Raw genomic sequence first — 18,778 nt, 5'->3', positions numbered from 1 at the left:
AACTCACTATGATGTAACCATGGAGGAACCTGACCATTGAGGAGTCTGTGTTTGTAAAGTGGTATCGAAGTCAATCAAAATGTCATCATTTACAGATATTATATGCTTGGCATCCATTACTAAAGGTTGACCATTGATGATGACGCTGACAGGGAACTAAGAATTCCCAAAAGGTCAAGAGAGGATAAAGCTCTAATCACCACACATAACCTACATCTGCTTCAATGTGGACATTGGAATTGTGGCTGTACATTTTACGAGTCACAGCCATTAAATGTTTATATGTTGAGGTGAAGTGGTTATGTAAATCTAAGGATTATAAACCTGGGAATTTAACCTTTGCAAGGAATTCTACAAATAGGGTTATATAATGCCTTATGACTGCTGGTATAGGCTCCAGCACGCCTGTGACCCCCATGGAAACAAGCAGTACAGAAAATGGATGGATGGTTAGATAATGCAGCTCCACAAATGTTAATAATATTGTTTCTTGAGTAAAAATAATTCACTTATGGTAGAATAAATAAATACATATTGTATTCAGAGTAAAATTTGAGAGCCTAGAATCTTCAGCTACCTACTTTATTTATTTAATAAACATTTTTGTAAACATGCCAGAATCAGCCAGAAGCGTTATGATGGCCAATGTATCTAAAATGACTGTGGATGGTTTCTGAAGTTTCTCATCCCATCATGTAATGACTCCTTTAGCATTTATCGTGTGTACAAAAGTTCAATCATTCTTAAGGGTTTAGGGTTTTTCATCTCTGCAGGAGATCATGTGTTGACTGTGATTCTGAGCTGCAGCTGCATTTGTTTTGGATTTCACCCCCCACAGACGGGGCAGATCTCTGCCTGAGAAAGTGCACATCTTAGTTGCACACATGGTGATTATTTGTGATTTTGGCACGACCATGTTTGTGTGTCTACGAAGACAGCAAGAGAAAATCAGTAGGGACAACATTTTGTATGCAGAAACTAAAGAGCCACCTGGTTGGCTGATGACGTGCGTGTTTCATCGGCAGATAAACCATTTTACAGAGAAGGCACTACTGTGCTTTGTTTCCATAATATTTCACAGCTTACCTCTTTGAAACACTTCAAATACTCTCAATGAGAGGGACAGCTGGATCTTAGAACAAGCACAGCCCTCGATCTTGCAAATTGATTTTTGTCTTAATGTTAATTGTCAAACGACCCCCAAGGACTATAAATGACAGCACACTTGACACCCCACTTTATTTTAGCCTGTTTGCCACTACTAATAAAACAAAACAACAGTTTGTTGTATCAGGTTTCAGATAGGTCGTGTCTTTCTGCTTCTCTGGCTCACTGAAGCTCCAGCTCAACCATCAGAGGTAGAGGACCCTCATACTTGTTGGTCTCGATTGCTCTTAGCTTCTCCTGGTAGTCCTTAGGCAATCTGTTTTGCTCTGCTCCCATCACAATCACCTTCAATGGGAAAAGTCAAATTATACATGGTCTATATAATCATTGTGTTTGCTGCGATTGCCATTTGTAATGTTGCTTGTACAATTACTATAGACTACAGCTTGGATATGATTATATCCTCAAGACAAATTTATTTTGCAATACCCCGAGCAATTCTGCTGACTAACAGTATGTTGTCGCATTAACCGTTTGGAAACTTCAATAGCCAACTTTTTATACAGCTTCATTGTCACGGAAAGGCCTGGAACCTATTTGACCCCGACCAGTCATTCGCGGGGCATCTGTGCAGGGGGGCATCGAGTCGGAAACAGCGTCATGCTAACAATGAAAACCACTACAATACTTTTGGCCCTGAAAATTAAAGATAAAAAAAATACCCCAAAGGCAAACTATATCTGGCCTTGCTCCTCTGGGGGATATTTCAGGGTGCCCCCCACCCTCCCAGCTCCGCCAGTGCACACAGTGGTCGAATGCACACATTGTATCCATATACAGTAGAAGACAAAGCCTTACTGTCTTCATCTCCATTCATCCTCTCAGCCATGCGTACATTATTTGAAGCTCTCAATTATGCAAGAGAACAATCTGGGATTGTCACAAACAAACTGCGATCATGGAGCGCGCCAAAGGTGTGTGTGCAACTGGTGCGACTGGTTGTCAGGTGACGACGGATTGAACCCTTTTCTAGATTTCCGTTTTCTCTTCCAGCATGAATGTCAAAACATGAAAATCAATATCATTATTATTAGAAGTAGGAAAATATGTACAAAAGTTATGCTTACCAGTAGGTACTGTGGTGATGGTGGGGCATACACACAGCTATTCATTAAGTAGGTGCGGCAACAAAGCTCCCGGCTTTTTGTCCTTACCGATATTTCCACAGGGCTGTACGCACCCAACGTGACGTTCTCTTGACTGTGTGTGCACATTTGAACACACACAAACACATCATGTCAGTTTCAAGGGGAAAACGTTAGACGTTGCTCGCGAGATACTACGTCACCTGTCGAGAGATTTGAGGTCAGACTTGTTCATCCTCCATACCACCCCCCACACTTCATCTCCTGGACTGTGCTCTATGGTGGCCACACCTCCATGCCACCGCTCACAGGCAAGGCCTTTATAATTCCCAAATACCAATTTATAGTCCTGAAACAGAAATGTGTTTTCTATGTTATAAGAATAAAATGTGGGACAGCTATTTAATCATACCTTTAATCTGGCCACACAATGTAACATTGCGGACGGGTTCTTGAGCTGCAGTCGCTCCTTTAGCAGGTTGCTTCCATATGCAAAGTACAAGAAGGTGCAGCTATCCTCCATGCTGTATCCGGTTACCAGAAGAAGAGTCAAATAGTTACTAATTTCAGCACTCAGGGTAAACTAACGGTAACAGAGCTGGGTCCAAGCTCCGTGTGCAGGGCAGTATGGTGCAAAGGTGAAAGAGGGTCAGCTGGACTGGGATAGAAATGAACCATCCGACGGTCGTTTGCCCGTATGACTCCTGCGATTTTCAGACCCCTGTTTATTTCTCACGTGCGTCCCATTCTTGAGTACGGACTGCCTGCAGTATTCCCATTGACCAAGTACGAAACCGATATGCTGGAGCGTGTTCAACGTCGCGGTACGAAAACAGTCGCAAAACTTCACCAGCTTTCCTACGAAGATCGACTGGAACAGTTGAATCTCTTCTCTCTGGCCTACCGTCGTCACCGAGGAGATTTGATATATACCCGGCGCATTCTCCGAGGCGAACTTGGTGAAGACCTGAGGGAGTATTTCATCTTAAATAATGATACTTCGACACGTGGTCACAGTTTGAAGCTATACAAACCGAGGAGGTTACGCATCCATGGCGACGCTACTCTCTCTACCCGTGTAGTTAATAGCTGGAACCGCCTACCCGAATCATGTATCACAGCCCAGTCAGAGGAAAGTTTCAAGAGAAGTATTGACGCAGTGTTTACAGACTGAATGGTGAAACTGCCGACCGCGGTATCGGTACCGACTTTTTTCCGACATTTCAACCGCGGCTTGGTAGCATCCCTTCAACGTCCGGGAAGTGAAGGAGCTGACAAGGGACTCTTCCCTCTGCTTTCTACCTTTCAATGAATCAATGAATGAACTACTGACCTTCCAGGACACACAAACTATTCTCATGCTAATCCGCGGGCACTGCATCTGCACCCAGTTGATGTTCACAGAGTGCCTTGGGGTTAGTCATTGTTCAAGTTCATCCAAATTCAAATACAGTGGACCACTTCTAGTAGAAAGTTTATAATTCATGGCATGCTTTATTGCAAATTAAATGCAATCATCTCGGTGTGTTTTTACGGTATACAGTTATACGGTATACAATTTTAAATTTTCACACCAACCATGGTGTGCTGCAACATACCGCGAAATACAGCAGTGACCTCTACTGGAAGAGACGCGGGATATTTGAAGTTTTAGTTGTTCTACAATGTAGAACTATACTGAGTATAGGCTACAAAACAAACTGATGAATAACTACTTTTGAAATAATAAAGTTGGAATGTAGTTGTATTGAAATATAGTGTGTGTTTAATTGGATAATATACATGACTCATCTAAATTTAGGGGTTTGTAGGTTATTGTTGGAATCTGCTCACCTGCTCTAGGGAAAAAACATTTGAATAGTGACAAAACTTGGTATTGTTGTTGTTTTTATTACAACCAACATTTATACAAATGTGAAAAAGTATCCTCAGAGGAAAGTTTAAATTAAGTCCACCAGTCATGGTCATGGTGGAACCAAACGAGACGTTTGGGTTACTTATTAATTCTAAGAACGTAGACATAAAAACATTTGGCACACTATGCAGTGCTGTTTTCATTACTGTATTAATTTGAATAAAGACTTAAGGTCGCACATCTGGTGTCATTTCACTCATTTACATTGGTACAGTAATCTCAAAAGCATTAAAGACACAACTATGCACCCGTCCGTCCGTCCGTCCGTCCATCCAGCCAACCTCTGAACCATTTCATCCTCACAATCAGATGGAATTTGTCTGAAAGCTTTGCTGTCCAATTTCTCTTTTTGCGATTGATGGCAGACCCTCTTCTTTGATTATTCCACTTGTTTTCTGAGATGGCTTTTGTTCAATGAACTTTCCATAGAGGGTTGTGGTATACCCAATCTTCACCCTGTATAAATAAATAATTAATTCCTATCTGCTTTTATTGAGAAGGATTCCCTGTATTTATGATATTTCTCACCTCTTTGATAAAATATTTGGGTTTCCAAGGAGTTTTGGTGGCAGCTCTCTGTTTGTCCTCGCTCCGTTGCCTCTCTTCAAGGCGCTGTTTGTGTTCCGCGGCTTCATCCATCCTTCCTGCCCGCAGTGATGCTGTTACATGCTGCCAAAGGCGCCTAGACTCAGCACACAAAACATGCGTGGTTGCTATTTACACACCGGAAAAGCTTAGTACAGCTTCACTTATTGCGTCTCCTATTTTTTCTCAAACAAATAAATTCAAAACCAGTCATAGTGGAGGATGCTGCAGCCAACAAAATGTTCTGCATTTCTGCAGAATCTATGTCAGGTTTATTTGGTTTTTGTTGTCTGGTACATAAATGCCAATCAGGCTGCCCAGTGGGAGGCTGTGAGCAGAATCTGAACATTTGGAGACTAAGCACTCAGGGCAGTCATGGAGTTTGTTTCTGGCAAATTGGGAAGAAACATGCACATACACTAGTGGCCTGCCAGTGGTCACTTTGTACTGGCAGAACACCTACAAGTACTTTTTGTATAAAAGAGAAAAAAGTGGCTCTGCAGTCAGTCCAGGCCTCCCTGTCATTTTATGTTGCTCGCCCACAAATGTTTGACTTCTGTTCAAAACTAAAGATGGACAAAAGTCATGGTAACCATTTCACTACTTATGTTTTGGAACATATTCTACAAAAATTGAATAATCACCAAATCTTTGTATTCATTTTTTTTTCTCATGCATCCAATTGACTCACCGTGACTCATTTTGTTCCTGCTTCTCTATTGGTCTGATCCTCTTTTTGATGACGGGCAGCTTGGAGGTGTCAATCACTTTACTTTCTCCGTTACTGTAGGTAAACTCCAGCACGCCGTTCCACTCGCCTTGGACTTTGCACACTACGTTTCCTGTTTGATTGTGCTTGACCTCAGCTGTTACTCTGTAAAAGGGAGATTTGTTCCATTGAGAAAAACATTTGGAGTGTTCTATCACAATGTTGCTGTTTTTGTGATTGAGTCAAAATCATGGACAAATATTGCTTTGGGCTTGTCTTATAGACAAAGACAATAGGCTATTAAAAACTCATCCAAAATGTGTGTCACCTACCGGTGAACTTTCCCTCCATAGAACGGTTTGGTGTGGAATGTAACTGTGGCTGAGTACCCAGTTTTGGCGCAACTGATTGTAACCTTTCCCCCCAGCTCCACCCAAGGCACGGCCAGAATGGAGCGAGCGTAGGCACAAGGAAGTGTGAACACATATTCTTCATCATGCTCTAGCAGATGCAGTACACCTGGGAACAACAGGGGCGGAGACATGGGTGGATGAAATGCTCTGATAAGGATAACCGATTTTTCATTTAGATGTCCAACAAAGTGGACCGGAACTGGTTGCTAACAATGTCTTCGAGGAAAAAAAAAGAGAGCGCAAAGAATTTTAAAAGTGATGCAGTACACATCTTTATTGAATTGAACTGAATCAAAGTTCAATACCAAAAAAAACCCCAAACACAAACAGATTGATTTCCCTCGATGGACTAAAATATTTCACTTTTATCCTGTGGTGATTCTTTATCCCATTTTTTTTCGTGTGGTTGTTTGATTGATTTTATTTACAGTATTTATAATTGTAATAAAATATGCAATATATTTTGTAATAAAAGCGATTGTTTGCTTGGTTTTGTGTTCTTACATTTTATTATCTTGAGTATTTCTAATTTAATTAATTTAATTTGGATGCCTTTGTAGCACTAATTTGACGACCCCAGGAAGACCTTGGTTGGGAATCACTGTTCTAAAGCCACCATGAATAAATAAACATTCTTTATGCACAGCTTTCTAGCAAGGGCAATTGTGTACAGTGTCATGTTTCAATTTTAAAATGCAATCTATATGTCAAAGAAAAAAAGTAAAAAAAAATATTTAAGAGGGTCCATGTCAGTTTAGCTCGACCTCAATTACAGTATATTGCGAGTTTTCAAACGTCTGCCTCGTCCCTATAGTGCGCACTTCATACTTTGCCCCCCTTCCTCCCTGATGCTTATGTAACAGCCAGCTGTCTTATGTCCAGGTCAAATGTATTCACATCTGTTTCTTTCCCCAAGACACACATGCGCTCACACATGTACACACAAACACACAGACTCAACCAAAACTATGTCGAGCAGAAGTCATGTATGTATTGTTTAATATCTTCAGCTATATAATATTATTATTTGAAACACGTGAACTTACCTTTGTGTACATGTGCATTCTCTTGATTGCATATATAAATATAAATATAAATATAAATATAAATATAAATATAAATATAAATATAAATATAAATATAAATATAAATATAAATATAAATATAAATATAAATATAAATATAAATATAAATATAAATATAAATATAAATATAAAATATATATAGATACCGTAATTTTCGGACTATAAATCGCACCGGAGTATAAGTCGCACCAGCCATAAAATGCCCAGAAAAGTGAAAAAAACATATATATGTATATAAGTCGCTCCTGAGTATAAGTCGCCCCCCCACCCAAACTATGAAAAAAACCCGCGACTTGTAGTCCGAAAATTACGGTATATAGAATGTTAAATCCAAAGTGAAAACACTATAATGGTTATCTTACCTTCTCCAACCATTGAAACTCCAACAGACATTCCCAGGAATTTGCTTTTGGTCCATACATGAGTATTCACACACATCCCCTTCTCCTTGCACTCGTAGTAAAAGCCTGATACAGGCGGGTGGTGAGACACCTGCTCTGCCACAAAGCGAATCTGATAACTGTCGGGTTTAACCCCACTGCAACTTTCTGTCCCCCTCTGTGAAGAGTTTGAAGTCGTGACTGCTGATTTGGGAGCAGTGCAGCTGCTGGCTCTAAGGGATCGAACACAGTCCCGAGGCACACACCAAGTACAGTGGAAGGTTTCACCCAGGATGGGGTTGTAGGGCTTTTTGGCTACCGCGCCCTTCCGGCCCTCATGGAAGCCAGTAAGATAGTACTCAACAAAGCGGATGATGCGCTCCTCTGATGTCGATCCAGTTGTGATAGAGAGGAAGATGTCAGGGTGAGCCATGAAATTGGCATACATCTCCAGTAGAGAGCGCTTCTCTAGGATGAATGTAGGGAGGACAACCTGTGAGGGAAAGAGAAGATGGAAAGAATTAAGCTATTCTATTTGATTAATTCTCCATCTATTTTCTGCTGGGCCAAATTAAGTTTGCGAGAGAGCTGGAGCCTATCTCAGCTATTTTTGGGTGACATTGATATTTTTGGAATATGGGCGGAAGTTGTAATACCAGGAGAAAACACACTCTGGCACAGGGGGAACATGCAAACTCCACACTGGATTGTCAGTGCTGAAATGCAAATCTTGTATCGCAAATGCAAATTCTGCTTAGCACATTGATATATTTTTCTTGGATGCAAACACATTCAAATCTAAACAGGCAACTGACAAATGATGAGGTAGTTACGGGCTGAGCAATTTGGAGAGTTCAGTGCCACTGTTTCCCAAATTATCTTATTGACTATATTTAACTGACATGTGTGACAGTTGCCCAAACCTCTGGTATTTGCAAGGTAACGAGACCAAGCCCAGCAAACAGTGGAAATCGGCGAGAGATTGACCCTTCCCCCAAAATGTTTGAAAATTCCCTTTTTTTTCTGCCACAAAATGTCAAAAAAGCACTACTTTTGTCTAAATGAATCTCAGCCATGGACGATGGGAAACTGTGGCAATCCATGGCGCTTCGAGGTCAACTCGAGTATGCGCTAGTTGACTTTGAGTGCAATGTAAATGTGAAGCTCAACAATGTGGGACGATCGACTGCGTACCGATCGTTGTGTGCTTCGGGGTAGTTACCCCTCTCCTGTCCCTTGCTGCATTCGCCCATGCTTCCTAATTACATGTCATCGTTTCATAATCCATTACTGCAACTTCCCTAGATGTGATTAAATTAAATTCATTCTGCTTATTTGTGTGATGCAAGGTGGTAGCAATCATTCACAAGTGGCAGCAGGAACAACTGCATTGATTATACTTTACATCACACGTAGGCCACAGGGCATTCACACCAGTTAAAAACTCTGACTTTGAGAATCGAGCGTGACCGAACATTGCCCAGATTGCCCTGTACCAGTGGACCCTGAAACAGCTACCAATACGATCCAACTAAACACAATCCACTTTCTCTCTCGCATTCTATTTTGGGTTGCAGTGGGAGCTCGAGCCTAGCTGATGCAGCAGATGGGCCGATGACGACTGATTTTGGGAGTGGATGACTCTGTTGACACTTTCTGCCGCTTGAGAAGCACAGTCTAAATCCTTGTCTTTCTTGTATTCTATTCCATCAGCACATTCTTCTAGTGATCCAGAGCAGCGGGCCATTGATAATCACATTAGCTCATCGATCTGAAAGAGTCACCACAATCACCTGAGCAGAAGCCACGTGATTGCAGCATACAACCAAAAGCCTAAATGTTGATAACAATAACTATAACAATGGAAACTTGATTGACTTTATCAGCCATGTCCCCTAAAATAACTCAGCTGCATATACGTCATGTTTATACAGAGGCTCTTACATAGGGAAGATAAAGTCATCTAAAGAAGCCAAGGATGAGAAACTCACCTTAGTGAGGTCCATTCCAAGTTTGAGCTGGGACAGCAGATGGAGGATTATACTTCGCTGCTCATCGAGAACTCCCAGGTCCTCCTCATCGTTGTCTTCTGTGTCTGTGGTCTCGGCACTGGGATCCAGGCTCTCTGGGCTGTTGGGCTTTCCCTGCAAAAGCACATATTTTGCCAATGCTTTTATTCAAATTAAAAAGCTAGTTTGTTGTTCTGAAACATTGACTTGGAAGTTGCAACCCATGTTTGTAACTCCTTCTAAAAATGCAAAACTACTGCAAATGCACACTTCACAATGATTTTTGAGCATTCTGACCTTTCTTAACACGAGCACAAGTGCGGTGAAATAACCATTCATCAGTGTATAGAGTACCATGCCAAGTTTGCTCTGTAAATTACTGCAATCTGTAAACACACCATTCGTACACAGAACCACTCACTTGGCTCGGCTTGAAGTCAGCCACTGCAGGCAAAGGAGTCCTGTTGGATTTCATGTCCAGCAAAGTTAAAAAAAAAAAAGTACAGGAATAGGTAACGAGAGACAGAATGTCTGCCTCTTTGTGTGTTTTTGAGCAGCAGATTAACACTGATGCTTATGATGGTTTCTGTCTCGCCATCCAGCTTTACACATAAGCCCCGCCCCTTACACACTCACCATGTACAACACAACTCGTCCTACTTTAATAGCTCCCCCTCACTCCATCAGTCTTTCATTGCCCCTAGGCATTCTGCCTACTCTGGACTGGTTTCACTTATTTATTATTTTAACGCTATTAACGGCAATAACATTTGTTTTTGCTCTCTTTTGAAGTCTTGAGAAACAACACAGGAGATACATTCATTAAAACATATCCTGATAATTATAAATACGAACAATGGATTCCTCGTTGCAAGTTTTACTTCTCGTTTCATCTGTAGCAATGTTAGTGGAAATAAATAAAAAACAACAGTAGTTCCACTTGTCCCTTATAACGACATACAAGAAGCAAATGTCAAAAACATTATGCAAGACACAATTTAACACACAGCTTCCTTAGTTAGGTAACATGTCTATGAATATAGACATAATACACTATTTTAAAATGATACTAAGTGTAGTGTGATGTCTGAGTTTTCGCTTGCCTCACAGCTAAGACCTTGCTGATGTGGCTTTTATTTTTTAAAATTGATTATTGTAAGTGATTTGTTACTTTATCTACTCAGCCGACATCACAACAACAGAAACGATCATCTTCAGTTAACGCTACCACATTTTAGCCACAACCAGCAAATAGCAGAACCAAAAAAAGAGATGCACATATGACCTGAGGAACAACTTCTTCTGGGAAAGTAGATAACCTGGGAGTATCTTCAGTCAAATTAATAACCAACGATAAATATGCTTTCAGACAAGCAAGTACTGTAGTGTGAATAAAGTGTGCAGATGTAGCTAGGTGTAGAAAATACAACAGGAACTGAAATCAATTACAACTGGGGTGAAATTTTCAGATTTGGAATTTCCGGCCATTTTTCACCCAGATGTAGTAGTCGCAGACCCCTTGATACTCTGCCACATGTTTCTGTTTATATTAACTACATATTTAAAGATAAATCTTCCGCCAGTACACATTTTCATTTGTCTGCTCCAATCTGTTTATACTGCATTTAAAAAATGAAAAATCTAAAAAAATAAAACTACATGCATATTCAAATACTCAAAGAACACATTTATAAAGCAACTTTCAAGGGATCTAAGAATTGAATTTTCAAATCGAACTCAGCCTTTAACATAAAACTCTCAGTAATGGTTAGGGAAACACAGAGCGCCCCCTGTTGATAGATACAAATTTAGAAGGATCAGAAAGGTTGAAAGCACGTGGAGAGACTCTGACAGCAGTCAAGTACACCTTGATTTGCTTCTAAAAACAAATCAAGGCCAAATCCTCTCCTCTGCAGAGCTGCTGCAACTGAAATTATTTGTCAGTCCCATTTATCTCACAGTGTTTGCTCTTTACTCTTCCACATGAGGAACATCCAGTTAATGTGTTATGAGGGCTTGGAGAGTGTGAAATTGTTTGTCCATCATTTCGTGCTGCAGGACTGACAAAGAGGTGCACTCAGCCAGCGAATGTTTCAAGCAAGATTTATATATACAGTGGCTTTTATTTTCATTGGTCGGAGAGTTGTAGTAACAATATTTGCGGCCACTACAGCTTCTTTTTGTATATATAAATAAGAACTTTGAATGAAAATGTGTCATAAATGACAATCTTTAGGCTTGTTTTGTATTTCGAATACAGTGCACACAAAGACTCACACACATTCTCAAATATTGTCATCTCCCTAACTATTTGTTGCAGCTCTGATATGGTGTAATTGAACAGAATGTGCGATACCTCAACGTGGTGCTGGGACTGGTTAGTGAGCGTGACCGCTTTTGATGCATCATTTGTCATCTGCTTCTGAGGAGATCTGATCCATCCAGTCGAACTATCTGCAGAGTGATACCAAATTAGAAAACGAAGAGGACTTCCTTAGTCATTGAAAGTAAAGTATAAATAGGCAATTTTGTATTTGTGGGAAGGTAGAAGCAGCACTTCTTTTTGGGAAATAAATTGTATTCTATTGGAAAATCTGTTTATTTTTCTTTTAAATGGTGATATGAAAATGGAGATTGCGGTCTCCAATGACTAAACAGGGTCGGTCGCACAAGGCTTACGATCCTGTAGCAATACGGTAAAAATTTACACCTGATTAACACCACAACAACAAAAGTCATTCATATAAATAACAGTGGTCATCAAATTTGTAAAAATGTTTAAATCGGAGATGCAGGAAAACAACAATCTGACCAGAATCATCTCTCTGCTCACCTGTGTGACTCTGGATGTGGTTGTGGTCCATCTCTTGACTCCTACTGTAGCTACCATGTTTGGGACTTTGGCTGCCACTAACATGGTGAAATGGACTTTGACCAGTTGATTTGAGGCTAGCGGGTTCCATCTGGTGCACGTTAGGGCTGCAGCGCTGACTCCAGGACTTGGCTCGCTCTGCAGGGGCTGCCTCGCTTAAACTCATCGAATGGTGGTTTTGGTTCTGGTTGTGGGCCCGCACGTTGTGGTGGAGCAAAGTGAAACACTCACCTAAGCAGCTCAATGTGGCTGCAGAAGTAGCTTTTAAAAGGAGTAAGTCCTAAAAAAAGATGACAAAGCCATGAGAGGCATGGTGAACATTTTCTTATTTTCCAGGAAAAAAAAAAACTATTTTGGGACATCTCGCTGATAATCTTCCTTCTTTGTTGTCAATATAATGGGAGTTGTCAGTGAAGTTAAAGTTAAAAAAGTTAAAGTTAAAAGATGTTCATTACCTCATTGAGACAGGAGAGCGGTCCAGCTCTTGGGGGTAGAGTTTCATTGGAGTTGACCAGGATCTTCTGTTCCTCTTGTGCCGCAGTAATCCCCTACACACAAACAGACCGGATAAGACAATATTGCTGGTGGCAAACCTGCTATTCGGTGTCGAGTCTTACCATCAATATTTCAAAAAATAGTGATTAATTCACCACCTGCAAAAGGTTCAGTATTGTAGAATGATATCAACTCCAACATAGTTCCTTGGAACCTCAAAAGTGTGTGTGGCAAAGCACTACGACACATGAACTGCGACAACTAATTTCAATATAGGTCCAAAATGCCACAAGATGACGCTGAAGGACTACTATTTAAATTAGACTGGGTTTTGGCCTGGGTACAAAACCAGCCATAGATGAATTGTTAATTTAAGTTCTGTCCATGACAGAACTTTTTGCAACCCTAAACAGAGTAAGCGGTTTAGAAAATGAATAGATGTCTGTTCTTGCTGGGCACATTTGACCTTTTAACTGTCAAACAAACCAATGATAATCAAAACAGAGATATTCTTTCATTCGTGCTTGGTGGAGGTAGAAAAATGTCCAATATTTCAATGATGTACCCAGGCAGAGCAATGGAATTGACAGAGAAGAAGACTCATATGAGGAGAAATAATGAGTGTTTCCTGTGACCCTTGAATGTAATTAGGACTGGCAATGGCTTCCGAGTACCTCAACTGGGACATGATCTTATTTAATGAATAGAGATTAACTGTGATGATGAATAATAATCACATCCTGCAGTAATCCATGAAACAGTGCGCTATTGATTACACTAGTATTTTTTTTATTCTCAAAGAAATATTATAAATTACTCTAAATGGCATCAATAACAACGGTGGTACAGTTTTCGCTGCAATCTGAAATATTTTCATTTCCAAGTCAGGTTTTAAAAAGGCATTGCGAAAGTGCTAAGATCTTGACCAGTGCTTTCGTGTAAACACAAATACTGCTGCTCATCAACTCAGAATCCAGTTCAATGCTTGATTATTTATTTATAGGGCATAAAATGGTCATTGGTCTTTTTAGAGGTCACTTTCAGCTCACAGAAACACTCCACTATGGTTTTATTTTTATACTCACCTTTCAGTAGCAAAGCTTCATTATTTATTTAGGTCAACATCATTGGGATTGTTGTTTCTATGATTTTGATTTTGACTTTACCACAAGCCAACTTGAGGTATGTTAATAACAGCCCTAGTCCACATTAAGATCTCACATAACATTGCAATCAGGCCAAATTTGATCTTCAAAATGTGAACAGTGATCAGCACACAACTCGATTATGCGTCCTACATACAAAAAGTCTAACAGCAGAATATAATTTAACCAAAGCTTTATGCAGATCGAGTTCCTCTCTTGCATGGAACAGAGACAAGAACGACAGTTAAACACAAAAATGTAGGTTGGCTAAAACCGAGGCAAAGTTGAAGTGAGTCTTTTTATACACTGCCACACACTCTCAGACAGCCTCCCTCAACACGTGTCATTCTCAAGGGAGGGTGAGTCATCACTCCTCTGACAGCGAGCGAAAGATGTTAAGACACGTTCACAGTGAAAGTCCTGATGTACCCAAATATAGACTTGGATTCATCACACCTAAATACAAAATACCGAGTTCACTTTATCACTGCAAAACAAAGACAAAAGCCAAGTAAGATAAACTGTGGCAAGATTTCTAATTAAAACGCAAGTGTGTCGATTTTATTTAAAGATTTGGAAAGAATCTTGCATTCTCCTCTCAACACCTTTTGAATTTTCTCTGCGGCTTTCACACATCATTTTCTCCTTCACCTCCTTCACTCATTCCTTACATTCTCAGTTTCTCGTCTCTCACCCCTATAATCAAGACTTTATATAAAACTCAACAACGCCTCTTCACTTTTTCCCAAATCTTTTATTCTCCTTCCCTGACTTCTGTTCACATGGTTCCAAGTCCTCTTTTTCTATTCATAATTTAACTGATGCAAAACAATATCTCTGAATTCAAATAAATAATCAACATTTATCTTTTATCTGTGCTACCTTGTGACATCTTTAAAAATCAGGAGGTAAAGGAAGTTGCAGGAGACGTAGGGTGAGAGGCAGTTGCTAACCTAATTCCTTTCTGGCTTTGCACCCACTGCACCTTCAGGCTACACCGCTGCCATCACAAGTCCAAAACGCACGCAAGAGCAAGACAATTGTGTGGCATTTATCCGCCCATTAGGAAAGAGACATGAGTAGAACAAATATGTTCATTATAGAATTTCTTTTAGCATCATTCCAAGGTCCGAAAAGGTGAATGCTTTCAGATAGATAATGGATCCAGGTCGCCACCGCTCCACTCTGATGATTCGATAATAATAATAGTCACATGGTTGCCAAGTTAAACACGGTACACATAGTCCTCACACAGCACATTAGCAAATGAACCACACTAAGATATGCTTAAATATATCAAGCGCTGGGTGCAGCTGCGAGTGGAGAAGACTGAGCAGATGGGAGGCTTTCAGCAGTGAGATAAAACCCAAAGGGGATAGATATGAAGTCATTTGGTGAAGGTGGAAAACAAAGCAACAGCATCAAAGTGCTTGGATTATTTTGGTTGTCCATTTAGAGACAGCGGGACATATTATACATCACACTCCCGAGCCTGCGTTACTTTTAAGACACCTGGGAAATTGTGTCAGGGGGGATAAACCATTAGCGAGATGCGACATCTGCTTCACATGCTTGAGTGGAGGAGATGTAGATGAGGCTGAATAAAACAAACTACAAATGCAGCACCTGGATAGAAATCTAATCTGGCTCCAGTGTGTCTGGAAATCTAAAATCTCTGGCCAAGCACATCTTTGGAGTATAGCCAATCCAATAAGGAAGCAGGAAAGAGAAGGGAATTGAACACGGCTGTCTTGTGATCAATGCAGAATTTAATCGGTGGTTTAAAATGACTACGTGTGTGCGTGCGCGTGTACCTTAGCTCCATTGTCAGAGTGGCGTCGAGAACAGAGCTGTAACTGTGTCATCCATAACTCCTGCTCCTCTGCATTTGATGCTAAAAACAAACAAATAAGATTGCTCAAACTGCTTTCTAGGATGCATCACAGACTGCAAGAAAGTTATTGGATTTTTGAAATCGTTAAAAAAAAATGTTTTCCAACAACCTTTAAGATTGCATGGGAACCTAAACAACGACCATCTGACATTTGAAATACATCAAGATCCCTGAAGAGATTTGAAAAAGGTTATCCACAGTTAATATGGTATATTCAATAGTGAGCACAGAATTTACACTCAACAAACAACCCCAAAAATTGCCTCGTTTTGTACAGGTATGTGTTCATATATTCATATATTTATTTATAGAATCTCTAAGTATTACATGTCACACTTACCTCTAAGTTTATAGGATTCACCAGTTGGGGACTGAATAGCAAACATGTAAGGAAAGTCACTGCAGGAGACAACCAGTGCTCCAAGTAGAGACAGGGAACCTCTTGGGGGTCGCTGGCTTTTGTTGTGTTCATGTCTATAGTAGTCAAGACGGCTAATCTTGGGGTCAAGAACAAAATACCTACAAGAGAAGTCACAAGAACAACAGAGAAAAATCAGAATACCTTTATGTTTTTTGAGGACCAAATGTATGTATTTTGTTGTATCCAACATTTTATTAACATCCCATTTTAGACCATGTCATTGAAGTATCAACACTATGATTGTGTAAACAACCTAACACACTCAAAACACAGGGAAAACCAGCTGCAGAGAACGTGAATATGCTAGTGTGATAATGCTCAGTCAGCATTCTCGAATGGGCCGGAAAGAATACATTTAATTCATTTCACTCTTGACCTCATGAGCAACTTCAGAAAGAAAGATTTGACCCAATAGTCTTTCCCACAGTCACGACGCAGTCTCTCTAGGAATGCAAATGAGAGCTACTGATGTTGGGTTTAAAAATGCAAAAGCATGTGACCAAAAAAGAATTTTATATATATATATATATATATATATTTTTTTTTAATTTTTTATATATATATATATATATATATATGTATATATATATATATATGTGTGTGTGTGTTTGGAATTAAGTATACATCACATTGTCAAAGTGTGATCATGGAGCTCATTACACATTTGGATGGTTCTATCGATCCAGCTGCACAGTTTACAATAGAGAGGAAGAGAGTTGTAGTTGTAGAGGGAGAGAAGATGCAGGAGAGCAGCAAGTGCAGGGCTTTCCTGGATGACTCATTCAGTGTTTCTGGGACAGCCACCCACATGATTTTCAAAAACATGTAAAATGGAATGAATGGAAACATGCATGAACAATTGAATGGCTACAAATATGATATATAGCAATGCAGTCAGTAGGTGGGAGTTGATGAACAAAGTTGGCTGTGATGAAATTTCGAGGACACATTGCAGTACACGTTTCAGTCATCCACAATGATATGAGCGCTGCACCGACGGAAATCTTGAGTTTCATATTTATAGAATGAATTGGAACGTGATCCGTAGTGTAGTGGTTTCGGTCTGGAAAAAAGTGGTATCAAACATCCCTAATGTTAAGTTAATTCAAGACTGGTCGCTACAGGAGGTACCTTGTTTTTTGTTCAGAATTCAATGGCTCAAACTCATCTGCAATCCTGAACAGGACACGCGTTAGAAAAATAAGGAATTATACTGTACTATGATGGATAAAATTGCACTATGGCTCAAATTTTATCACATAGTATTTATCCATCTATCTTTTTATAATGCTTGTCTTTGTCTTTTGGCAATGGTTACTTCATCACTGGTTAATCCTGCAACACTATATAAAATGCAATTACGTTTACATATGATAAATAGCTAGTATCTTCAAAAAAAAAGTAGGCATACAACTTATATTAAAATCAATATCTAATAGGCTACAATAAAAGTTTGTTTTTTAAGACACTGCATTTCACTTACCTATTTTGCCAGCCCTGCAGTAGATTAGTATATTTCTTCAGGACCCCCTCAAGATGCTGTTTGTTGCGGGTTGTTTTATGCGGCGATGACCCTGCACCACCATGCCCGAACTCGGAAGCAGGTGGTCCTACTCGCTGTTCTTGCCTCTTGTTGGGATATTTGGGAGGGCTCTCTTGGTGCACGGACCGGCTCATGCTGCCGTTTCTGCTGCTGCTCAATTCGGTCTGTTCACGGCTGGCTACTATATTTAAGAGTTTGTAAAGAGACAGGAAGAATCAAGCGATTGATCCATCGATTAACTGCAGTTTTTAGTCATTGATGCAGTGATGATGAGATAACGACATTCATTCTGCAAGTAATAGCTTTACTGCATCCTGACAGTGTTGACACTGAAGAGATACTGACTTATTTATTGCGGAGCTGTCCTCCTCCTCCTCCCTCCATCTGTGGTGACGTTATCGAGTTTTTTCATTTTGGAAATCCCGGGTTGGTCACTCCCCCAGCCCGGAATACTCCCCCCTACAGTCACTGGATATGAATTATTCATCGCAGGCTGGGCTTTTACTTGGTGTGGGTTGCATCGGGGGAGGGTTCCCTAAATGCTGCACTCTGAACTTTTGAGTGTGTTTTACACAGCAAGTTTGTCCCATTGTTAATTTCTGCCTGCAGGTCTGCTATTATAATGTAATGTTGTGGAGCCCATGTTTGACGTCATCAGTCGGTGACGCTGACGTCTGCAGTGCAATAACCGCAGCACGTACAGTAAAAATAATACAGTACATTAGTGGAAGCCTTACTTACCCACTGTATTTATTTTTGATTCTCTGCTTACGACCAATTTCAAACTTTGCACAACATGCAACCGCAATGATGTTGCTAAATCCCGCATATTGCATACTTGTGTGTCTTCCCTTCAAGTCACGTTACACTCCCCATTGAGCGACATTTTTTTTTTGTTTCAGCCAAATTAAACGAGTTATCTGTGTTTGATGATGATGAATTCTAATGCATTAACTATAAAAGCTCCATACAATCGGGACGGTCACGTGATCATTGCCTTGCTGATTTACTCCAACCAAGTGCCGCTGCTGGATAACTGTCGTCTCGTCCTGCCGCTAGT

The 18,778-nt window shown here is 40.2% G+C and overlaps 2 protein-coding genes and 1 long non-coding RNA gene across 3 annotated transcripts; all 3 read right to left on the bottom strand.

Annotated features, from left to right (window-relative positions):
* Window positions 1-1,290: 1,290 nt before the first annotated feature.
* ggctb (gamma-glutamylcyclotransferase b) lies at window positions 1,291-2,921 on the bottom strand. The gene is given in 4 exon segments (XM_061288185.1): window positions 1,291-1,452; window positions 2,235-2,367; window positions 2,456-2,601; window positions 2,665-2,921. Coding segments are annotated over 4 exon segments (552 nt in total). The 5' UTR covers window positions 2,776-2,921.
* Window positions 2,922-2,928: 7 nt separating this feature from the next.
* LOC133160962 (uncharacterized) lies at window positions 2,929-3,580 on the bottom strand. Its single transcript, XR_009715974.1, has 2 exons — window positions 3,287-3,580; window positions 2,929-3,219 (listed from the first exon to the last, which is right to left on the bottom strand). It is a non-coding gene; the product is annotated as an uncharacterized LOC133160962 (long non-coding RNA).
* A 542-nt stretch (window positions 3,581-4,122) lies between these two features.
* Window positions 4,123-18,588, bottom strand: LOC133161021 (oxysterol-binding protein-related protein 10-like). Its single transcript, XM_061289193.1, has 13 exons — window positions 18,064-18,588; window positions 17,659-17,899; window positions 16,095-16,273; window positions 15,675-15,754; window positions 12,676-12,768; window positions 12,182-12,500; window positions 11,705-11,802; window positions 9,331-9,483; window positions 7,322-7,832; window positions 5,794-5,980; window positions 5,444-5,626; window positions 4,696-4,849; window positions 4,123-4,623 (listed from the first exon to the last, which is right to left on the bottom strand). The coding sequence occupies exons 2-13, from the start codon at window positions 17,850-17,852 to the stop codon at window positions 4,579-4,581; spliced, it is 2,196 nt and encodes a 731-aa protein (XP_061145177.1). The 5' UTR covers window positions 17,853-17,899; window positions 18,064-18,588; the 3' UTR covers window positions 4,123-4,578.
* Between the last annotated feature and the right edge of the window lie 190 nt (window positions 18,589-18,778).

This window comes from Syngnathus typhle, linkage group LG10 (assembly GCF_033458585.1).
Source record: "Syngnathus typhle isolate RoL2023-S1 ecotype Sweden linkage group LG10, RoL_Styp_1.0, whole genome shotgun sequence".
NCBI classification, from domain to species: Eukaryota; Metazoa; Chordata; class Actinopteri; order Syngnathiformes; family Syngnathidae; genus Syngnathus; species Syngnathus typhle.
This window is presented reverse-complemented; position numbering and strand designations above follow the sequence as displayed.